Here is a 21,549-nt window from a genome sequence, read left to right on the forward strand (position 1 = left end):
TACTAGAAAGATCCTCTGGGGTCTGCTCCCTTTTCAGTGGAGTAGCAAGTAAACAGGAACGTCACCAGCTGCTGCAGTTTCCGGGCCTGTTCTCCAGTCAGGTTCATGAGGCCTTTCTTCCCCCAAGGCCTCAGAAGTGCGGTGGGGGTGTTTAAGGGACTTGGGTGATTCTTGTTGTTCAGCCTACAGATCAGGGGCTGCAAACTGGGAAGCCTGTGGGCCAGACGTGGCCTGCAGTTGTGCTTTGGTTTGGTCTGCTGCCAACATTTAAAGTCAAGTTGACATAAAAATTTAGACCTCTGGCTTCTGAAACAGTAGTTTAGGAAACGCTAGACCTGAATCCCCATGAGGCAGCCTATCAGCTGCATCTGAGCAGGGCCTTTCTTGTTCATAGGAGGACCGTGTTCTCCAGCTCACGCGTCCCCACCTGGACTGCCTCCTTTGCATTTCCTGTCCAGCCCCTGTGGCCATTTGAACCTGTGACTCCTGATAGTGAGACAGCCAAGGCTCCAGAGCTAGCAGCCCTGGAAGTGCTGTCTGAGGGGCAGCAGAAGCAGCCTGGCATCCGGTTCCTGTAGCTCTCCTCCCCCTCCAAAACCTAGCATTCTTCCTCTGTATCTTCAACCAGAATGGTCCAGAGCTGATTATGTGGCCCCTCTTGATCTTGTTAGCTTTGCACTGTGGTGTTTAACTTTTGCTTGGTTCCTTGAAGGCTTAGGCCCAGTGTTCCTCTCCAGTGCTGGTGGATCAGCAGGCCTGACCTCCAGATGTCACTGTGGCTGGGATCTTTGTCACTCACTCAGGAGCTCCCCTATTATATTCTTGATTAGTTATGTGCCTTCAGCCGCCAATTGCTGGTCTATAAACCACCCCCTCCTTGTACTGCTTCATTTTAGTTAGTTGTGTCTGGTTACCTTTACTTAAATCAGAAGGCTCTTGCCTTTTTTTTTTTTTTCTTAACCTGCTTCCTTATTTCTACTGCTTGAACACCTTGGCAAGTCACAGGGGTTAGCAGAAACTGTAGGACTGCCGTGGTTCATCCTCACAGCTCTAGTCACAGCTTTCACAGCTGCCCTGCCTTTCCATTTATCTCTCTACCACCAGTAACAGGGCAAATGAATGTTCTGTTCACTACTGAGGCTGGCACGGTGGCTATGCTCAATGTGGCTAATATGTGCAGAGGAATTTCCTTCCCTAAGCGCTTGCTCTGAAATTCACTTCCTCCCTACCTGGGAATTCTGTTCTAAACCTTCTGCCTACATTGATTTTCGCTGTGGAAGTTGACTTCTAAAACTTTTATTAGCTCAAGGTGCTGATCTGTGTGGTTCTGCAGCTGATAATATCTGGCCAAGGTGGGAGAGATTTTCTTTCTTGTAAATGCAAGAATTTTTTGTCTTTGGGTTGTAGTGTCTTGGGCTAGTTGATCAAATCCTTCCTTGTATGTGGATTTGGTTATAACAGTAAATTTCATATATTGTCAGCAGCGTAGTCTCAGGCTTTCTCCACAGTCCACCCTGGGCAATTATTTACTTTTAGGCCTTGATTCAGGAAGCTTCAGGCAAATACTACTGATCTGCATTACAAAGGCATTACTAAGGACGGTTAACCGCAGAGCCTGTAAGGAATCTTCAGAATGTTTTGATGCCATCCTGCAGGAGCTTCTGAACAGTGTCCAATAGAAAGGAGGCTCACTGAATTCTAACTTTCCTAAGGATACGTGTTTTCAGTATACGTGAGAGCTCACTACAGATTCCCAGGTGGCTGAGTCTCTGTCCTCACCTCAGGGCAGTGCTGGGCCCTGTTTCTCTCTGAAGTGTGATGCACAGAGAGCCAGTTCTCTTTTGCTTGGCCTCACAGGCCCCCAGGCTTGGCTGTTTAGAGAAAGCCATGGGGGAAAATGGGTCTTTCCTGGGGTCATTTAATTAACTACTGTTCAAAACACATTTTCTCTAAACAACTTACTGGACTTCTTACTCTATGGGTACTTGGATCTTGAGGACTTTGGTAAGAGTACCTGCATGGCAAAACTCAACATAAAACTGAGGTAAGAGAAGTATCAAAAGAAATGAGTTCCTTAACCTCTTGACAAAGCTGTGACAGAATCTTAAAGCTAAAACACTGGTCACCATGATGCTAATTTATTTTTTTCAGAATAAGTGTGCTGACGAGGAAGCACAAGTTCTGCTTTCTGTTTCTGCCCTAATTGTGACAGGAAGAGGCTCTTTGCTCCTTCTCAACTACAGGCATCCCCCACTTTTTGTAACTTCACTTTACACTGCTTTGCTTTTATGAAAGACCTATATTAGTACCTGTTTTCACTAATGGAAAGAAATTTGAAGAGGATTTTCACTTCTACGAAAAAGGTGAAAGCTGAAATAGCATTCAGCTTTTGTTTTGCAGTGAGCCATTATAGAAGCAGCACGCACTCAGAGCTGCCAGAGTGGCACCGCCAAGCTCCTTACCTGGGAGCTGTGCACAGCATCAAGCCACCACAGTTTTGAACTGTATCTGTGACAATCTGTGCTTTATCTCCATTTATTTTGTGCATCTGTTAGCAAGATGTGTCCCAAGGTAACTGCTTCTTCAATTTATGCTATTTCAGCTTAGGAAAGGTTTCATCAGAACACTCTTCTTTCAGATCGTGAGGAAACCTATATCACCCCTCCCCCAGCCCTGCTCCCTGGCCTCCATCCAAAGAATGAGCCAAGTACCAGCTGCCTAAGAGATCTCAGCAGAAAAGTCTTCCCCAGGTCTGTTAAAGGTGGAAAGCAAAAGCTGGAGACCTAAACTGTATCTGAACCTGTTAAAATGTATGAATACTCAGTTACGTTAATATTGTCATTGAACTGGGGACATTCTGTCCTGTGTTTTACTTCCACAGGCAAACTGGTATCCAAAACAAATGGAGACTATGCAGGTAACACACTTGAGCCCTTTGTAAACGTAAGAACTTGGTGAAGGCGATCAACCACAGCCTTAATCCGCATTTTAAAACACAGCTTTCAGGTGTTTGGGGACTATATTATCTAATCTTGGCTTTGGGAACAGATGATACAGCTCTTCTGAAATCATGTCTACTGAGAGTGGCTATTTACTTGCCCGCGCCCCATCTTTATCTCCATACAAAATTGCCAGGAAATGTCCACTCCTTCAGGGGAGTTATTTTTCTTCTCAAGTTAAAGGCAATACATTGTCCATAGCTCATTTCAGGGCAAACATTAACATCTTCCTCCAACTCGGGAAGGCATGCTTTGACAGGCCATTGTTTTCTGTCGGAGCAGAGCCAATACCAAGTCGATGCCAGGTAAGACATGCCCAGCTTAAAGCCAAAATGTTTGTGTCTTGGTTTTCAGGGTCCTCAGATGCAGCAGGAAAGCTTTAGTCATTCACCTCCATCCAATGGATGTTTGTAAATGTCTTGCTGTCCATTTTGTCAATGAACAGGCAGCCCTGCAAGTGGTCCATCTCATGCTGGATAATGCGGGCTGCCCACCCACTGGCCTGCCACACCACCTGTTCTCCTCCGGGGTCCATCCCTGAAAAGGAAGGTACAGCCTGGGTGAGGACATGCTGAACTGCACCATTCTCAACCTACTTAGCCTTTCCTTGCCCCTGGCTGTTCCTATTTACAAGAGGCAATATCAGAAGGGGATGCAGACGGCAGCCCCTATGCTTCCTAGAAAAGAAGTCTGAACTCTGCCTCTTACCAAGTATTCAGCCTGGTTCCCAACTCTGACGAGTAGGTTGCTGGGTTCGCTATGGGGCTGAAATGAGAAATGATCTTCCCAAGTGACTTGCTCAAGAGGAACAATCATCCCAACCCCAGCAAAGAATCACACTCTGCAAAACATCCTGTGGTATGACAGGTAATGGCTTATCACTTTGGGTTAGGCAAAGCTGGGTTCTACTTCTCCCATTCCACGTGACAGATCTAATTGGCGCAGAAGAGAGAGAGAGAGAGAGAGAGAGAGAGAGAGAGAGAGAGAGAGAGTGTGTGTGTGTGTGTGTGTGTGTGAGAGAGAGAGAGAGAGAGAGAGAGAGAGACAGACAAACAGGCACAAGGTGAGTGACAGGGCAGAGGATGTGGTGTGAGCTAACAGGGGAATCAGGCCACCCTCCCAAACTCCAACCCCCAACCCTGTGCCCCACTTGAGCTGGCTCTGCCCTCACAGGCGCCTCCTGCCCCATCGCATCGCGTCAGTCCTGAATTTTGTCCACTCCAGGGTCTGCTCGTGGGTAGGTAGGTTCCGCTGATCAGCCATCAACCTGTCTACGCTTTAACTGGAACTTTGCGGAAACCGTTTCGTGGGATCCGAGGCCGCCGCCTCCGCAGGTTAAAGGGGAGCACGCATTTACCTATCCGCCCCAGGGACCCCACCGCCGCGCACCTGAGATCTGCACCGCCTGGAAGCGGGGCACGCAGGCCAGGAAGCCGCTGATGCTCTCGCAGCCCTCGGGGAAGGTGACCAGGCGGCTGTCCAGCACACGCAGGCTGGGGTTCACGAACACGCGCAGGGGGAAGGTTTCCATCTGACGGGCCTCGCGCACGCGCGGCGCGCATGCGTGGAAGAGCGCCTCGGGGAACTCGACCGCCAGCACCTGCAGCGGCACTCCGAGCTGCGGCGCACTCAAGCCCACGCAGCGGCGGCGTCGCATCACCTGCACCAGCCGCTGCACCAGCTGCTGCAGCTCGGGTCCCGCCAGCTGTGCCGGCTCTACCGGGGCCGCCACGGCCCGCAGCGCCGGGTCCCCGACCTGGCACACGCGCGGGTACGGCGGCTCCGGCGCTCCCTGCACCAGACGCCGTACGTAGCGCCAGTAGGAGCGCCGGCGCGCCGGGCCCTCGAGGCCATCCGGGGGGTGCCTGGAGCTGCAGGCCCGGGCACCGCCGCCCGCTACCCGCTCTCCCCACTGCAAGGCCGGCCTCACGCAGCCACGCGCCCGCAGCCACCGCAGCAGCAGCCCAGCCCCCAGCTGACCCATGGCGCGTGGAGCCTAGCCACCCGCCCGCACGCGTCCCTAGCCGGCCCCCGTAGCCGAAGCTCCCGCCCCCAGGGACTCCGGGAAGTGCAGTTCCCGCGGGCCTTCCGGGAACGCCGGCGCCGCTCACGCTTCGCAGCCTGCCTCTGGGTGGCGTCCACCAGCTTTATTACTTAATTCCATTTCTGATAGTTTAATCAAGCATTTACAAGAATATCCAGGAGGTTCTCCCGTTAATTATGCCTTCGCAGCCTCTCCCACGCGCGGCAACTCCCGTTCCCACCGCGCGCTGCAGTAAGTAAGCCCCTCGGGCTCCGGGGCCCCGGTACCCGCCGCACCGGCCCAGGCGCAGGGGACGCCTGTCAAGTGCCTGCACTAGGCTCGTCGGCTGCCTGCGGCGGTCCCACGGATCCCACCTCCTGTTGCCCCCCGTCAGGGAAAGCCGGGGTGACAGGTTCGAGGACTGGCCCCTCGTCTGGGGGTTCTGGCGCTGGAGCTGTGACCTCGGGGACTAGCTCCTTGTCGTCTAGACAGAAGGCCATCTCTCTCTTCGGCAGGATAAAGGCCAGAGGCTCCTGGACGACGCTGACGTTCACATGCCCCAGGTTTCCGTACTTGGAGAGCTGAGTGGGTGGAATGCCTGGCCCAGATGGTAAAGAATAGAAGTGGAAAAAGCGTTTAATGAATTTAATTATGTGTCACAGGTAAAAGAACAAAAACAAAAAAACACTTATTGGAAGTAACGAACACAGTTACCATATTTCAATACAGTAAAAATCACTTTGTGATATGGGACAGGCACCTATGCGGTAAAGCCAGACTTTGAAAGTAATGGAAACAGCACAGTGCAGGACGGATGGAGAAAAAAAGCACCAGGAGAGCCTCAGCAGGCACTGGATTCCCTGGACAGGCCCAAGGAAAAGCTGGGGGAGCAGAGAGCAGCCACTCTGCTGGTGGGATCACTGGCCCACTACCCTTTGGGAAATTGTGCCTCCCACACCCCCTTCACAGGCAGAGAGAGAGGGGGCATAGGGAAGGGAAGGTAAATTCTAAAAAATATTTTAAAAACACCATCTGTAAACATTTAATGTCAATGGAATCATACATTATGTGGTTCTTTTGTGACTGGCTTCTTCCACTTAGCTAGATATAAACATAATGTATGATTCTGTTGATAAGAAATGTCCAGAAAGGGCAAATCTACTGCAACAGAAAGGTTAGTGGCTGCCAGGGGCTAAGGGCAAGATTGGGGAATGACGACAAATGAACACCGGGGATCTTTCTAAAACTAGATGGTAGTAACGGTTGCACACCTGTGTACACTTACTAAAAACCGTGAATTTTACAAATAGGTGAATTATTTAGTATGTGAATTATGTCAATAAAATAGTTTTAAGAATCTTTTCCCTTCTTTTACCTAAGGTCTGTGCCATCTGAGCTGGAGGAAAAAGGACTTGGAGACAGCGATTTAAATAAGGAACGAGGTCTTCCAGGAAGACAGTGCAGAACTGGACGAAGAGCTCTTGCTCCCCACTGCTGAAGGCAGCCTCTTCGGCACGATGGAAGGCCAAGATTACTTTTGTTACCTAAGAGACAAGGGCACCATCAATCACCGGGTTAGTCTATCACCATCAGCAGTGTATAAAACTAGGTACAAATGTGCAGCCCTCAAGTTTTCATGAAGAAAGTTGTTCCAAACCGTACATGATATTATTATCTTGTTTAAATTCACAATTGTGGTCAATCTTCACAATTCTGTCACTTCACTGATGTATTTCTTATCCAACTAGTTTTATTACTAGTGCAGTTTCCAGTTCCAGTGGAGGAGCATCATGAAATTATACACAGAATACATTGCTTTTGGCTCCCATGGGAGATGGACCAGAACTATGGTGGATCCAGGAAGATGAAGCAACACTATAAAAGGCTTCTACTGAGTAAGGCCTCTGAAGTTCCACAATGCTAGAACCACTAGAAAATTGTAAAGGAGGAAAAAATAGAGCTGGAAAAGAAGTTCCACATACAAATAACAGCCTAGCTGACATTACAGGCAGGGTCACAGTGACAGAGTTAAGAACATAAACTCTGGGGAGTTCCCTGGCAGTCCAGTGGTTGGAACTCTGTGCTTTCACTGCCGAGGGCCCAGGTTCAATCTCTGGTCACAAGCCAAGAGGCACGGCCAAACAAACAAACAAATAAATAACGAACATAGACTCTGGTGCCAGACGTTCTGGGCTCAAACTCCAGCTGTGCCACTCACTGGTTCTATGGCCTCTAAGTGATTACTTAAGCACCCCATGCCCTCTGTGCCTGAGTTCCCTCATCTATAAAGTAGGGCCAGCAACAGGACCTAACCTCACAGGGTTGTGAGAATTAAGTTTTAATATGTGTAAAGTATGATAAATTACGTGGCATGAAGTAAGCTCTAGATGAATATTAGCTAATTACTATTATCTGAATTGCACTGACCCTAAAAAGCTTTGTTGCTCATGCTTCCTTGCTCTTTTTTTTTTTTTTTTTTTTTTTTTTGCGGTACGCGGGCCTCTCACTGTTGTGGCCTCTCCCATTGCGGAGCACAGACTCCAGACGCGCAGGCTCAGCGGCCATGGCTCACGGGCCCAGCTGCTCCGTGGCATGTGGGATCTTCCCGGACCGGGGCACGAACCCGTGTCCCCTGTGTTGGCAGGCAGACTCTCAACCACTGCACCACCAGGGAAGCCATCCTTGCTCTTTCTTACAGGAGGACATCAACAGAAAGATTTTATACAACCACATCACAACTGCCACCTGGCTGACAGCAACTGTAAGATGTCATCAATTATAAGAAACACCCAATATCTAAAGATTTAATGTGTAAAAATGCACCATACTCGGATATTAGCAATGTTGGTAGTATTACTTGTATTAGGCAGAATTCTAATATGGCTCTTGTAATCCCCGCCCCCTGGTATCCACTCCTTTGTGTAATCTCCTTCCCTTGAGTGCAGGCAGAATCTGTGACTTGTTTCTAACCCACAGAATATGGCGAAGGTGAAGGATTTGGCCGTTTTAATTAACGTCCCTAACCGGCTGATTGAATTAATGAAAAGGGAGGTTATCCTGGGTGGGCCTACCCTAATTAGATGAGCCTCTTAAAAGAGGGTTGAGGACTCCTCTAAAGGAGACTTAGCAAGGAGAGATGCTCTCCCATTGGCTCTGAAGAATCAAAAAGCCACACTGAACTGCCTGTGGAGTGGGCTGGTCTCTAGGAGTTGAGGGCCTCAGTCCTACAACTGTAAGGAACAGAAATCTGCCACTGTGAGTGAGCTTGAAAGGAGGGGACCCTGAGCTCCAGATGAGTCCACAGCCTGGCCAACACCTTGATTGCAACCTTGTGAGCAGAGGACCAACCCATTTAGGCTGTGCCTGGACTCCTGACCGACAGAAACAGACATGATAAATGTGTGTTGTTTAAGCTGCTATGTTTGTGTGAGTTTGTTATGCAGCAATAGAAAATCAATATATTACTGAACCATTACTACAGGTGAGACACTTCATGAAAGGAGACTAACCAGAGCTTTTCAACCAGAAAAACCTCTAAAACCACACTAAACCGAAGTCAGCAGGCACCACTGTCACACAGACTGGTTTATTACAAAAGTCTGGCCACTTGTTACTAAAGGAGGCCCCAGAAGAGAGCCAACAGTACGTGCTCACCTTGGCAAGGGCGTCTTCCAGGGCCACAGTCACATCCTGCGCCAGGGCCATGGGGCAGCAGAGGCGCAGATCATTGAAGGCGACCAGAATATTGTTGAGGAAGCAGGCAAGGGGTGGGAAGTCTAAGAGCACCATGGGCGGCTGCAGGGTCCCCGGCTGAGTGACTGGAACAGCAGCAGGCAGGTTACTGCTGCTCAGGATGGCTGGAGTTGAGATGAGGGTGTAGGAGTTCATTTCATCCTGGAACTTCTCGACCGTTTCCTGAATTGCTTTCTGGAAAGTGCTGATAGCCACTCGCTGGAAAACAGGAGCTAACTGACCCCGGAAATCAGCCCCTACCCGGCTAAAAGACAGTCCAAAGTACATGCACTGGCCTAGCAGAGAGTCCAGACGGCTGCCTATCCCTCGGTTAAGGTCAGTCTCCAGCACCTGCAGGAATTGTGAGACTTTCTGCAGCACCCAGCCATGGAAGATGGCACTCTCATTCACGGTGTGCTCGCCTATGGCAGGGGGCAGCAACGGGTCCTCGTCTGAGAAGATGGCACGGTACTGGGTGATAATATCGAACAGATGGACACGGCAGGCCTCGATGGTTTTCGTGATGTGGAAATAGGGATCATCACTGGGGATGGCAGTCAGGATAGATCGGAGCCAAGCATCTCGGGCCTGAAGAAACTTGACCCTCAACTCAGCCTCGGTGAAGACATCCATTTGCCGTAAGAAGCCAATGACACGGAGGCAGGCAGGGAGCTGGATGTTCGTCCTCAGTTGTTGGATCAGCTGGCTCAGCATCAGCTGCATGGACTGGCGCACTTCGTTCACAATGCCCTGACGACACAGGGGGTGAGTCACCACGCTGGGAAAGACACTCCCTGGAACCCATTCCACTAACCCTGAATACTGCAGACCAACATTCCCACCGCTGTCCTGACATACAAAGTAGATTTCCTAAAACTGATGCATACAGGTTCACCAGCAAAGGTTTGGTTCACTGTGGCCTATGGGCCCTGCCTAGTTCTTCTGCCCTCACCTGCTTCCTAATGCTCTCCCCTTGCTCACTGCAATCCAGCCAGAATGGCTATCTTTATACTTCAAACACTCCAACTTCTTCCCTCCTTAGCCTGCTATACTTGTTCGTACCACTTTCTGGTTGGCTCTCCCCCCACATCTTCATGTGGCTGGCTCCTTCTCGTCATCTGGGTCTCAGCTTAAATGTTATCTCACCAGAAGAGCCTTTCCTGACCACTCTACCTAGAGTAACCCACCTTAGCCTCCTGCCCCATTCCCTGGTTTATTTTGTTAAGATACTTAATACTATCTGAAAGGATATTATTTATTTATTTGCCAACTAGCAGCTTATGAGAGCCAAGGCCTTGTCTTTGTTCACATTGTACCCCCAGCATCTAGATCAATGCCTGGCACATGATTAATATTTATCAGCTGACTGAATAATGAATGTATGTTTTATGATCAAGCCTGCCTGCCTTGCAGAAACTGATGTGAAAAATGCAAGGAGTTTCCCTAAGGTTTCTGCCTAAAGGGTCAGTGATGACCACAGAATTACTGATCACAAGAACATCAGCTTGAGTCCTCTCTGGGCAAGTTGGCTACCTGGATGACGGGGATGGAGGAGTATTTCCTTTCCAGTCGGCGTACATAGGCTGCAAGCTCCAGGGCCTCTTCATAATAGCTGTTCCGGACACAGGTGTCCATGAGCTGAGGGATCTCCAGGATTTCCAGGATTTCCGTGTGCCGGTTTAGAGTCAGGGTGTTCATTCGGCGATTGGAGCTGATCTCCTCAGCCTCTTTCACAAAATTCCTAGTAACAATCAGGAGTACATTGGTGGTTCACTGCTCTGCATCCAAGTCTTAGCTACAAATTCCAAGCACTTACTATGAACTGAGCACTGGGCTGATTTATCTGATTTAATCTTCACACCAACCCCATTACATAAGTACTTTTACCCTTGAAATTTTAATCCCAGAGATTTTAAGCAACTTGTCCAAGATCACACAACTAATAAGTGATAAAAAGATTTGAACCCAGATCTGCCACTTAACAAGCTGTAGCAAGGTACTTAGGCTCTCTGAACTGTTTCTTCATTGGTAAAATAGTAACAGGACCCACCTCATAAGGATGTGAGAATTAAATGAGATGATGTGTATAAAGCATTTAACATAGGACCTGATATGGAGTAAATGTTCTTTTAATAACAGCTATTCTTATTATTTTCATAATGCCCTAACTAGCCTAGAACTACAGCCTTACCCCCAAGTTCCCTCAGCCTCTTAATCTCCTATGCTATGGTCCAACCTCAGTTCCTGCTACAGTCTCCATTTCTTCTCGATAACTGCAGACAACTGCTTTGTGAAGCCCTCCATCTATTCTAAGGGATTGGAAGAGTATGAAAGCTATTCTCAAATATGCAAAGACTCAAAAGAAAACTTAAACTTTTATCACGAAAGACTGGAAGGCAGAATTAGGGATAATGGATTGAGGGTCGAGGGAGGGAGAATATGGGTCAAAAAGGAAGATTTTTTTTTTTTGGATGATGATTTTTACTGTCCCCAAACGGGAGGATTTCCTTGTCAGCCTCCTATCAATGAACGGTTTAGAGCAGATGACCTCTGGTCCAAGCTGTTGTGTGTACATGTGTGTTGTGTGTTTGTGTTGTGTGTATAGGTTTACATAAATATGCACATATATTAAGCTGACAATTGTAGAGTGTTAATTATGTCGGACCCAATGATAAGTGCTTTGCATGGATTCTCTTTATTTAGTGCTCACAACAGCCCTATGAGAGAGGGACGTGCTGCTGGGTTCCAATTCTGACTTCAAAACTTACTAGCTGTGCCCTGGGACGGTCACTAACCTCTGTGTCTTAACTTCCTCATACGCAAAATGCAAATAACAATACATACCTCGAAGGCTGCTGTGCAGTTTAAATGGATTAATGAAATGCTCAGAGGAGAACCTGGCATATGGTAAGCGCTATCTAAGTGTTAGCTATTTCTATCGTCGTAAATGATAGCGATTACAGGTATTAAAAGCCCCTTTAGCACCGGACCCGCCGCACCTGCAGCTCTGTTGGAAGCTGGGCAAGCGGTCGAGCAGGCGGCCAAGCGACTCCTCCACGTCGCCAAAGAGGCGGTGGATGCGCTCGGTGCACTCGGCGCCGCGGATGAAGGTCTTGTAGTTGGCGAAGGCCAAGTCGCGCGTCTGCTGCAGCAGCTGCGCTCGCTCCTCGGCCAGGCGGTCGGGCTCGCGCCGCAGCCGTTCCAGCCCCGAGCCGCTCAACTCCCTGAGGTAGCGGCCCACGTCGGGCCGCTCCCGCCACTGGGCCTCCGGGAAGCGGTCCCGGAACAGCGACGCCAGGAGCCCTTCATCCTCCACCTCCCCGAGAGCAGCCGCGGTGGCCGTCGCTGTGGCCGAGGCCGTAGTCGAGAGCGGGAGAGTCGCTGTCGCCGCCATCTTCTCAGCAGCAGCGTCACTTCCCCTCCCGCTCAGCGAGGGCGCTGACTCCGTAGAATCGAAAGCAGCCGGGGCGTACTTCCGGTCTCTATGGTTTCTCATCAGGCCCGCTTTCTTTCCCCGATAGTCGTCCAGGTTACGGGGCGCTAGCGTGGGGAAACGACTGGAAAGCAGCTAGAGAGGCAGGCTTTGAGGTTGCCAAGGAGCGGCTGATCTTCCGTTTCCGGTAACTGAGGCACGAGGATCCGGCGTTCCAACCCAGCGGGAAAATGCGGCCTCTGACTGAAGAGGAGACGCGAGTAATGTTTGAGAAGATAGCAAAATAGTAAGAGTGCGCGGGGCAGAAGAGGGAGTGTGTGGGTGGCGCGGAGGGGCGTGGGTGGAGCGGGGGGCGCGGTGCCGGCATGAGTCCGGGCGCGGCCTCTAGTCCTCCTTTTGCTCTCAGCATCGGGGAGAATCTGCAGCTGCTGGTCGACAGGCCCGACGGCACCTACTGTTTCAGGCTGCACAACGACCGGGTGTACTACGTGAGGTGAGGCGGCGCGGGGCCGGGTGGGCAGCATGGAGCCGGGTGGGGTCCTGGGTCCCTCCAGCCTCCCTCATCTGACACTGCCTTTTTCTTTATCCCTTCAGTGAGAAGATTTTGAAGTTGGCCGCCAACATCTCCGGTGACAAGCTGGTGTCGCTGGGGACGTGCTTCGGAAAATTCACGAAGACCCACAAGTTTCGGTTGCACATCACGGCTCTGGATTACCTAGCACCGTATGCCAAGGTTTGTGGGGTGGTGTCAGTCCGCCACTAGGGATGGAGGAAGTCTAGGCTGAGGGCCACATCAGAAGGCAGAATTGGGCACCTTTTCTGCGACGGAGTCGCTGACGGTGCTTAGGGTCAGTGCCAGCACCTGGAGATGTGTGTACATCTTAATGCCTGGGCGTGGTCGGGGCTCAGGTGTAGGAGCCCTGTGTGGCCGCGTAGTGGTGGTTATCTCCAGTAGAAACTGAAAAGCCTATGCAGACCCAGCTCAAGACCAAAAAGCAAATAGGTGGCTGTGAAGAGGAGCGTAGTGGGGTACAGAAAAAGAGCTGTTAAACTGCCCATGGGAGAAGTTGATTGTAGAGTCGAGGTAAGAACCTCCTGGCTGGTCTCTTCGTGGGGTGAACATACTAAGGGAAGCATGACTCTTTCTCTCTTTTCTTTAAAATTTATGTTACAAGACAGACGAACCTCACAGGTGACATATATAGCACGGGGCATATGGTCAGTAATATCTTAATAAGCTTGTATGGAGACATGACACAGATACTATAACTTTGTATTATTGTGATCCTTTTGTAATGTATAGAAATATCAGATCACTGTTCTGCGCCTTTAACTAACATGGTATTATAGATTACTATACTTCAACTGAAAAGGAAATAAATAAAAGAACCAAAAAAACTTAGTTCATAAGGGATAAAAAGAAAGAAATTAACCATAGATCTAGCAGTTAGCCTATCTGCAGGGGTCTAACTATTTAGCATTTTTATGTCTCTTGGATTTAATTCTCTTTTTTACAGTATAAAGTGTGGATAAAACCTGGAGCAGAGCAATCCTTCCTGTATGGGAACCATGTGCTGAAATCTGGACTTGGTCGAATCACTGAAAATACTTCTCAGTACCAGGGAGTTGTGGTGTACTCCATGGCAGACATCCCTTTGGTGAGTAGAGATGGTTGCTGTTAAAAAATCAAGTTATCTTTTTATTCAAGATGGATGTATTTTCAGTCTGCGCTTGAGAGACTAAATTCTCAGCACCTTTTGAATTCTTCAAAGAACTGTATCTTTTCGTCTTTGTTGTTTCCAGACCTCAATACGTACTTATTGAATGACTTGAGTGAATCAGTGTCTCTTCTTTTGAATCCCAGGGTTTTGGGGTGGCAGCAAAGTCTACACAAGACTGCAGGAAAGTAGACCCCATGGCGATTGTGGTATTTCATCAAGCAGACATTGGGGAATATGTGCGGCATGAAGAGACATTGACTTAAAACGAAATCATCGCGAGGACTTGTGGCTGTGTGGAAGGGCCTAGCTTTGTTTCCTGTGTCTGTGTAGGCTCCACCATCATGTTGAATTTTGTCAACACTGTGACCTCTTCAGGGACTTCTTAGTTTAATATTCTATTATGGACAAATGCAGGCTGGATTCTTATTATGCAGAAATGGCTCAAAAACGGGTTTTTGGATCTTTGTGATTATGACTAACTAGAATGCTGTGTTTTATATTTGAATCAGAGGGCTTCTTGTTTTGAGTAACAGGTTCTAAATTGTTGGAACTGAGGACAAGAATAGCGTATTGTTATCTGTGATAACACTTTTCCAAACACATGATAAGAACGTAATGAATTTTCTTATTTATTAATACTATGAAAGATAGATATTGCCATCAGAATAGTAGGTCGTGTGTGGAATTTTACAAATGAAATTTGGATAAAACAGTAAGAGCAGTTTATTCTGCCGATTTTCTTTACGGTAGGTGCTGTGTAGTGTGGAAAAAAACTTGGATTCAAACACCAGTTCTCACATCTACCAGCTGTATGGCCTTAGATGAGTCATTAAACTTTAATAAGCTTCATTTCCTTCTGTTTCAAAAAGCAGCCTAGCCGTCTTCCTAAGAATAGTTTTTAGAAGTGGAAATCGTGATCGTAAAGCATCTAGCACAGTGCCTGGCAAATGAGAGTGTTGAATAAATGGTAAGAGTTATTTCTGTAACGTTTATACTGAGTATTTCTGTTACTAAGAGTAGGATCTTATGAACATAATTTGATTATATTATCTTGGCTTTTACAAGCGGTTTTTTCACTCTTTTTCTTGAATGGTATGATCCCAGGCTGAATGTTATTTTTATCACCTTGATTTCTAAAACAATTTCTCTTATAAATCTTTTGGGTTTTTTTTTAATTAAAAATTTTTTTTTATTGTAGTATAGTTGACGTACAATATTGAGTTAGTTTCAGGTGTACAGCAAAGTGATTCATTTATACATATATTCTTACAAATCTTTAATTACATGACTGGACTGGACAAAAAGCACTACTCAGAAACCCTGAAATAATAATTTAGCTCCTCCATCCTTCTCCCATGCCTTCCAAAATTATTTTTAGAATTACTAAAATATTTTTTAGTGAAAAACATGTCACAGACAAAAAATTTTTAAGTACCTGTATTGTAAAGCAATTTCTTTAGTGCATATACTGCTTAATTTAAATTCCAAAGGTGACATCTCTAAAAATAAATCATTTTTCAATTACAAAAAAGCACTCTACCAACTCCTGTTTTTGTATGCAACATATAAAACCCAGTTTTATATGTTTTTGTCCCATATTTTTCAACTTTTCTCCCTTCCAAGGTTCTCTGTTAATTTCTAAATAAACATAGTGAAGGTTAAGGGGCTGCAGTACGATGGACAGTATTTTGATGGTAGCATTTAGTGTGTACTTTAGAAATAGTCAACGTCAAAACTTTACACACTTTTATTTATTGCTATTTTGCCTGTGTAGATGAGAGCAATAGGCTACAACTTTCTAACAAGAAAAATTGATTTTTTCCCAATAACTTTACAAAGATTTGAGAGAGCTTGTGCCCCAGAAGAAAAGAGCCAGGGCACTGTAGTTGTTCGAGCTTAGCATCTTGGCTTCTTTGTGTCTGTGGTCGTTGGGATGTTGAAGAGACGCTTCAAGAAATACAGCTGCAGGATCCCAGAAAGAATAATAACAAGGCTCTGGGCTGTCGACCACCAATTCACATAGTTATAGTTTGACTGGAGTAGGAAAAAGTCAGCCATTTTTCTCATGCGAGCAAAGTTGTAGTATCGCCACATGTGAAAGATATTGTTCTGCAGCTTTCGTGTACTCTTCTGCAGGACAGAAAATGAAACACAGAAAGGGTTCCTCCGTAACCTCATCTAGCCTCCCCTGGGTACCCACCAGCACTAACCTAGTTTATCTGGAAGTTGAGTAACTTACGATTTTATAGTATGTAATAAATTGGCTATTGGAGTTGTTGATAAATGCTAGTTTTGTTGTCTATGAAAAAATGGCTTGGACTTCAGTTACAAAAAAATAATTTTTATAATGAAAAACTTCAGTGCTAAAACTAGAAAGTTCCTCCAGATTATCTCTAGATTTAGACATGTACTCAGCACATCATTGCTGTTCTGGGTGATGTCTTCTGTTCTTTGTATATGGTAAAAGATAAGGGCCTGCAAATTTTTATGGAAGGGCCAGACAGTAAATATTCTAGGCTTTGCAGGCCATACAGTCTCTTGCAACTACTAAGCTCTGCCACTGTAGCACAAAAGCAGCCATAGACAATATGTCCAGTTAGCTGTCCCTCATTATCAGTGGGGAGATGGGTTCCAGGACCTGCAGAGGATGCTGAAATCCCATAGTCAGCCCTCCGCATCTGCAGGTTCTGCATCTGCAGATACAGAGGGCCAACTGTAATTGTCAAATGAGCATGGCTGTGTTCTAGTCAAACTTCACTTACAAAAACAGGCAGTGAGCTTTTGTGCATCAAGCAGACTATCAAGAAAGTCAAGAGAGATCCCAGAGAATGAGAGAAAATATTTGCAAATCATATATCTGTTAAGAGACTAGTATCCAGAATATATAAAGAACTCTTAGAACTCAATCATAAAAAGACAAATAACCAGATTTTAAAATGGGCAAAGGATTTGAATAGACATTTCTCCAAAAAAGCATGCAAAGATGCTCAGTGTCAGGGAGACACAACTCAAAAATCACAAGATACCACTTATACCCACTAGGATTGCTATAGCAAAAAAGACTATAACATGTTGGCAGGGATATGGAGAAATTGCAACACTCATACACTGCTGGTGGGAGTGTAAAATGGTTTAGCCACTGTGGAATATAGCAGTTCCTCAGTGAAGGTAAAAAGTTACCATATGTGCCAGCAGCGTATACCGCTTATATGTGTACAGAGATGAAAGCATGTTCACACAAAAATTTCTAGGCAAATGCTCACAGCAGCATTGTTCATGATAGCCAGAAAGTGGAAATAACCCAGATGTCTACCAGCTGATAAGTAGATAAACAAAATGTGTTTTAAATATACAATAGAATACTATTCATCCAGAAAAAGGAATGAAGTATTAATACATGGTACAATGTGGATGAACCTTAAAAACATGCTAAATAAAAGAAGCCAAAGACAAAAGGCCACATTGTATGATTCCACTTATATGAAGTGTACAGAACAGGCAAATCTATATAAACAAAGTAGATTAGTGAGGGATTACCCAGGGCTGAGGGGCATGGGGAACACAGAGTGAATAATAGGTCTGCAGTTTCTTTTTGGGGTGATGAAACTATTCTGGAATTAGATGCTGGTAATGGTTGCAGGACCTTGTAAACCACTAAACTGTACACTTAAAGTGGTGAATTGTACCTAAGTTAAAAAACAAACAGGCAGTGGGCCAGATTTGGCCTGTGAACCGTTGTTTGCCAATTCGTGGTATAAAACAAGTGAGGAATTTCAAGAGCTCCAAGTCACAAAATTAATTAAAGGCTTCAAATCCCTTTGCCTGTTTGTTTTCTACCCAAATGAGCCCTCACTCTGATGATATTACTCCCATAATTCTAATCTTTCCTCCAAATTTAAAGTCAGTTTCCATGGATGTTTCTCTCCCACAAAACAGTTACCTCAATTGCATCCAAAGTATCATTCAGTTGTTTTCCTTCATTTTTCTCTTTGTGGTCCATCTCAGGCCCCTCATAGAAGACTCCAAAATTGAGGTATACTTGCACAGAACCAAAGTGATTTTGCTGATTTTTTAGACAAAGCTGATAAAAACCTGTAGGAATCCCTAGATCATTACCAAATCTTGGTCTCCCACCCTCCCACCCTCTAGATTTCCCTGGAGATAACTCTTCTCCAGTGTTAAGTGTGCTACTATAGCACCTTCTTTTTACTTAGGAAGTACAAAATCCAGTTTTTGATGTGGAAGATACTGATCTTACTTGAAACTTATTTTACTAATTATTTATAATATTGTTTTGCCAAATATTAGTAGCTTTAGCTCTATGTTGGATAGAAAATGTTTTCTTCCTCTTTTTCAACGTATAATTCCCACATCTCTTAAGGAATTTCTGATCAAGAGCATATTAAGAACATAGGGTTTGCTTCTTGCATACCATGAGAGTTGGGATATCATTTGAATTTGAAAGTAGGGAAAAAATGTATGCTTTGTGAATGAAAGAAGCTATCCTACTGGAGTAACTTCCTGCAAGGTGGTCTGTATGGGGGCTGATGATTGGGGTATGTACTGGTGCTTGTTCTCAACTGGGGTCACCTCCCCGCGTGTGGTAATGGGGGAGGAGTGAGGAGGAGCAGGGTTGGAAAGGTGTGGCAGTGTATTTGATTGTCGAAATGACTGGAAGGCACTACGTAGGGGCCAAAGATGCTGCATAATAATGCTGAATATCCTGTGCCACTCAGTGATTCTCTTACGTCCCTGTTGAGAAATAGTCTTTTTTTGTGCACCTGGCTGGTAGAGAGGACAGTTCAAACTGACTGGTGCCGTCCAGGGTGAGGACAGGCTCGATCTGGCTGTAGGAATTTTCTGGTGACTGGAGAAGTGCTTTGTTGTAGAATGCGGATATTTTTCATGGCCATGCATTTCCTTGTGTTCTGCTTTTTGGTAACCGGCTCAAGTGTTTTGATGACTGAAAAGAAATACTGTCCCATAATAAATTTATTAATTGGAATTCTGTATCATAAGTGGGTCTGCCTGTTTTGATCACTTTCCAATAATCTGGTTCGTTGGAGATGATAAGATAAAATCGAGCTTCTGGACCCTGGAGTTATAATAATTAGTCACCTGCAGACTGCTTCCAAACTGCCAGTGGACCGCTGATTAATGTCCTTGGCCATTGGCAGTCTCCAGGAAATCTGGTTTTTGGTGTTGAAGGCTAAATCTTTTTCTTACTATTTCACCATCCATATGTGAAAAAGCCAGAGCTTTTACATCTCAGGTACTTAATTAAGTTCAATATTTCCTCATTATTTTCCCAATTTCAAAGAAACGTATGATTATTATAATAGCCGTGATGACGAAAACAGACCTGTCTCTTGGGTGGAGAAGTTAATCTGGCCCCGAACATTCTTAGTGGTGTCTATAAGGAAACCCTCTGGGGTATGTGCAGTGGCAGCAACATGCCGGTCATGTGACATTCCCAGTGTCCGCTGAACCTGCCGAGACACATGAAAGAGGGAGAAAAGCTCCTGCTGCATCATCAGGAAGCTAGCTGAATGGTAAGATTGACATCCAGTGACCATCAGCACAGTGGTTCTCAATCAGGGATGGTACTGCCCAACCCCCACTTTGAATTTGGGCTGAGACGTTGCCCTGGTGTTGCGAGTAGGGGAAGGGGGGCGGGGACAGCAATGCTGAATAGCCTGCCGTGTTAGAAATAGTAAGCAGGACAAAGAAATGACCCAAATGCCAATAGCACCCCTGGTAAGAAAACACGTCTCAGACCATGCAGCTGACATGTTGGTGTATATGAATCTGGCTGTAGAGTTCTTGGCAGAACTCACTTGGTTTTGACCTCCCCAGTGGTATACCAGATTTGGGCTTATTTGATGCTTGACAGCAAATAAATAAGGCATTCAATAGGTACTTGCCTCCAAGCTGCGTCTTGATAAGCCCAGGCTACAGTGACCTGACTAGTAGCTACTATTCTATTATAAATTCAGAGATAAGAAAAATCTCTGATAGGTTAATTTAAAATAAATTGTAAGTTACATTGGAGTAGAATAAGATCAACATAGTCTTTTACTCTGTAAACAAAATTTAGAAAGTTAATAGGTTTCTAAGATAAAGAACAAAGGAAATGAACAGCTTCTAAGTTTACTGTTGAGCAGACCATCCTTGGGCACAGCATGGATTAAAGTACTTGGCCTGTGAACAGGCAACTTGAAAACATTTACCTTCCTAAAAGCAACAGGTCTGACTGCATAGAGAAGCCTTGAGTTACTGATTCTTCAATTTGCTAGAATTACCCCTAAAGGCAAGAGAGTAAATGTTGCTCCCCCAACCTCATAAACTGAAGCGTCTTTGAAATCTCTGGGTTTGTCTCCAAAGTTCATGTGACTTTTCATTCAACTTGGTACCATATCCATATTATTTTAATATTTAAAAAATGGATTCTTTCGCCTCTCATCTCTAAACTCGAGTAAGTGTGATGATTACCTCTCCAGGAAGAGGCACCCCGTTTGTCCCATGACTTTGAGCACACTTCCACAGCCCCCAATTTGAGAAGCCAAACCATATGTTTTAGTGATTATTCATCCATCAGGAGTTTCCATTTAACTGCAGGTCTGTTTCATTAACAGGTGGGGAGTCACAGCATAATAAAGACAACTAGAACCTTGTGTTCATTTAAAACCTGACCCCCTTTACAAAAGGAAATGAACAAACAAGAAAAACAAGTCCCCAGTATGACCCACCTCATAACTGAAATAGAAGTATCCAGTCTGGTGGGCAAATTGCCAAAAGCATTCTGTGCCTCCTGGAGGGATCACGATGGCAAAGTCGTATCGATCCGCACCACGGAAGAGGGGCTGGTCCCCAGAGCCACTAAGAGGTTCTGTCTTCTGGCTCCTTGCAGAGCTCACTAGGTTCAGAACCACCAGTCCAGCACCAAAGAGCAAGGGGAACATGCTGCTCTCTGGAGACTGCTCTAACTGCTTGCAGCAGCCCAGTGGAACCAAGCAGTTTAGACAACTGCTGGGATAATCATTAACTCTGCAAGTCACACATAGGCCAGTCTCAGGGCCACACATAGATATTCCAGAATAGAACTGGCATGGTACCCCACGTTTGGCTCACAGGAAAGAATTTTGCTTTCACCTCAAAAACTCAGTGGCTTACCAGACCTACATCACGGGTGCTAGGTAGAATCTATTACTTCAGAAGAGAGATTTCCACCCCTCCTCTGGGCTGTCATTTTTCAGTTCTTGCCTCTTGGGGGTAAACATTAGGCAAATTTATTTACAACCACCTGAATGTACGGACTCATTTCTCGGTACACAGTGGCTGGGGAGATTTTTCTCATTCGTATCAAATTGCTAGATGATACGTGTCCCTCCTATAAGACGTGAGGGGCAACACCTGTTTCAACAGACCTCTTTCTGCCCAGTGCTACAGTTTAGGCGAGCAAAGCACAGCATGGAAGTGTGTGTAAAAATTTAAATGGATGAAGAATGAGCAAGAGACAGTGGTCAAACCCCTCCACTGATAATCCTCATTCTGCTACCTTCCACCTGACTGATACAGTCATCTAAAGCTATCCAAAATCCACTTAAAGACTATTACAGGGACTTCCCTGGTGGCGCCGTG

The 21,549-nt window shown here is 46.0% G+C and overlaps 3 protein-coding genes and 1 long non-coding RNA gene across 11 annotated transcripts in view; 2 read left to right on the forward strand and 2 right to left on the reverse strand.

Annotated features, from left to right (window-relative positions):
• Positions 1-1,635: 1,635 nt before the first annotated feature.
• On the reverse strand, positions 1,636-12,250 carry LOC132416308 (conserved oligomeric Golgi complex subunit 8). Of its 4 annotated transcripts, XM_059999639.1 has the most exons (7): positions 11,754-12,158; positions 10,288-10,495; positions 8,677-9,504; positions 6,398-6,566; positions 5,445-5,620; position 3,840; positions 1,636-3,536 (listed from the first exon to the last, which is right to left on the reverse strand). In XM_059999639.1, the coding sequence occupies exons 1-7, from the start codon at positions 12,146-12,148 to the stop codon at positions 3,379-3,381; spliced, it is 1,935 nt and encodes a 644-aa protein (XP_059855622.1). In that variant the 5' UTR covers positions 12,149-12,158; the 3' UTR covers positions 1,636-3,378. The 4 variants fall into 4 exon arrangements, with proteins under 4 accessions (XP_059855622.1, XP_069396294.1, XP_059855623.1 ...); XM_059999640.2 differs by lacking the exons at positions 1,636-3,536; position 3,840 and having other exon boundaries at positions 5,049-5,653; positions 6,392-6,566; XM_059999638.2 differs by lacking the exons at positions 1,636-3,536; position 3,840 and having other exon boundaries at positions 5,054-5,620; positions 11,754-12,250.
• On the forward strand, positions 4,434-8,439 carry LOC132416309 (uncharacterized). 3 transcript variants are annotated; one of them, XR_009517546.1, is made up of 3 exons: positions 4,434-4,462; positions 5,538-5,684; positions 6,403-8,439. It is a non-coding gene; the product is annotated as an uncharacterized lncRNA (long non-coding RNA). The 3 variants fall into 3 exon arrangements; XR_009517547.1 differs by lacking the exon at positions 4,434-4,462 and adding an exon at positions 4,639-4,770; XR_009517545.1 differs by lacking the exon at positions 4,434-4,462 and adding an exon at positions 4,668-4,805.
• A 50-nt stretch (positions 12,251-12,300) lies between the features above and the next one.
• NIP7 (nucleolar pre-rRNA processing protein NIP7) overlaps positions 12,301-21,549 on the forward strand; it is an 82,645-nt gene continuing 73,396 nt past the window's right edge. For 2 of the 3 annotated variants that reach the window (XR_009517549.1, XM_059999647.1), the window contains exons 1-4: positions 12,301-12,473; positions 12,594-12,680; positions 12,782-12,920; positions 13,705-13,845. Coding sequence is in view for 2 of the 3 variants with exons in the window: in XM_059999647.1 (XP_059855630.1) it covers positions 12,418-12,473; positions 12,594-12,680; positions 12,782-12,920; positions 13,705-13,845 (423 nt within the window). In the remaining variant the exon portion in view is untranslated. Of the gene's footprint in view, positions 12,474-12,593; positions 12,681-12,781; positions 12,921-13,704; positions 13,846-14,051; positions 15,295-21,549 lie in introns of those variants that run through there. The other variant, XM_059999648.1, reaches the window with a different exon arrangement.
• Positions 15,774-21,509, reverse strand: TMED6 (transmembrane p24 trafficking protein 6). The gene is made up of 4 exons (XM_059999646.1): positions 20,658-21,509; positions 19,271-19,397; positions 17,849-18,000; positions 15,774-16,038 (listed from the first exon to the last, which is right to left on the reverse strand). The coding sequence occupies exons 1-4, from the start codon at positions 20,991-20,993 to the stop codon at positions 15,805-15,807; spliced, it is 849 nt and encodes a 282-aa protein (XP_059855629.1). The 5' UTR covers positions 20,994-21,509; the 3' UTR covers positions 15,774-15,804.

This window comes from Delphinus delphis, chromosome 20 (genome assembly GCF_949987515.2).
Source record: "Delphinus delphis chromosome 20, mDelDel1.2, whole genome shotgun sequence".
Lineage (NCBI taxonomy): Eukaryota > Metazoa > Chordata > Mammalia > Artiodactyla > Delphinidae > Delphinus > Delphinus delphis.

Coding starts and splice junctions, on each gene's coding strand:
- LOC132416308 (XM_059999638.2), bottom strand. CDS start 12,250: ATGAGAAACCATAGAGACCGGAAGTACGCCCCGGCTGCTTTCGATTCT. Junction 10,496..11,753: donor AGCTTCCAACAGAGCTGCAG/GTGCGGCGGGTC, acceptor GATTGTTACTAG/GAATTTTGTGAAAGAGGCTG. Junction 9,505..10,287: donor CCTCCATCCCCGTCATCCAG/GTAGCCAACTTG, acceptor CTGTGTCGTCAG/GGCATTGTGAACGAAGTGCG.
- TMED6 (XM_059999646.1), bottom strand. CDS start 20,993: ATGTGTGGCCCTGAGACTGGCCTATGTGTGACTTGCAGAGTTAATGAT. Junction 19,398..20,657: donor ACTTCTATTTCAGTTATGAG/GTGGGTCATACT, acceptor GTGTCTCGGCAG/GTTCAGCGGACACTGGGAAT. Junction 16,039..17,848: donor ATACTTTGGATGCAATTGAG/GTAACTGTTTTG, acceptor TCTGTCCTGCAG/AAGAGTACACGAAAGCTGCA.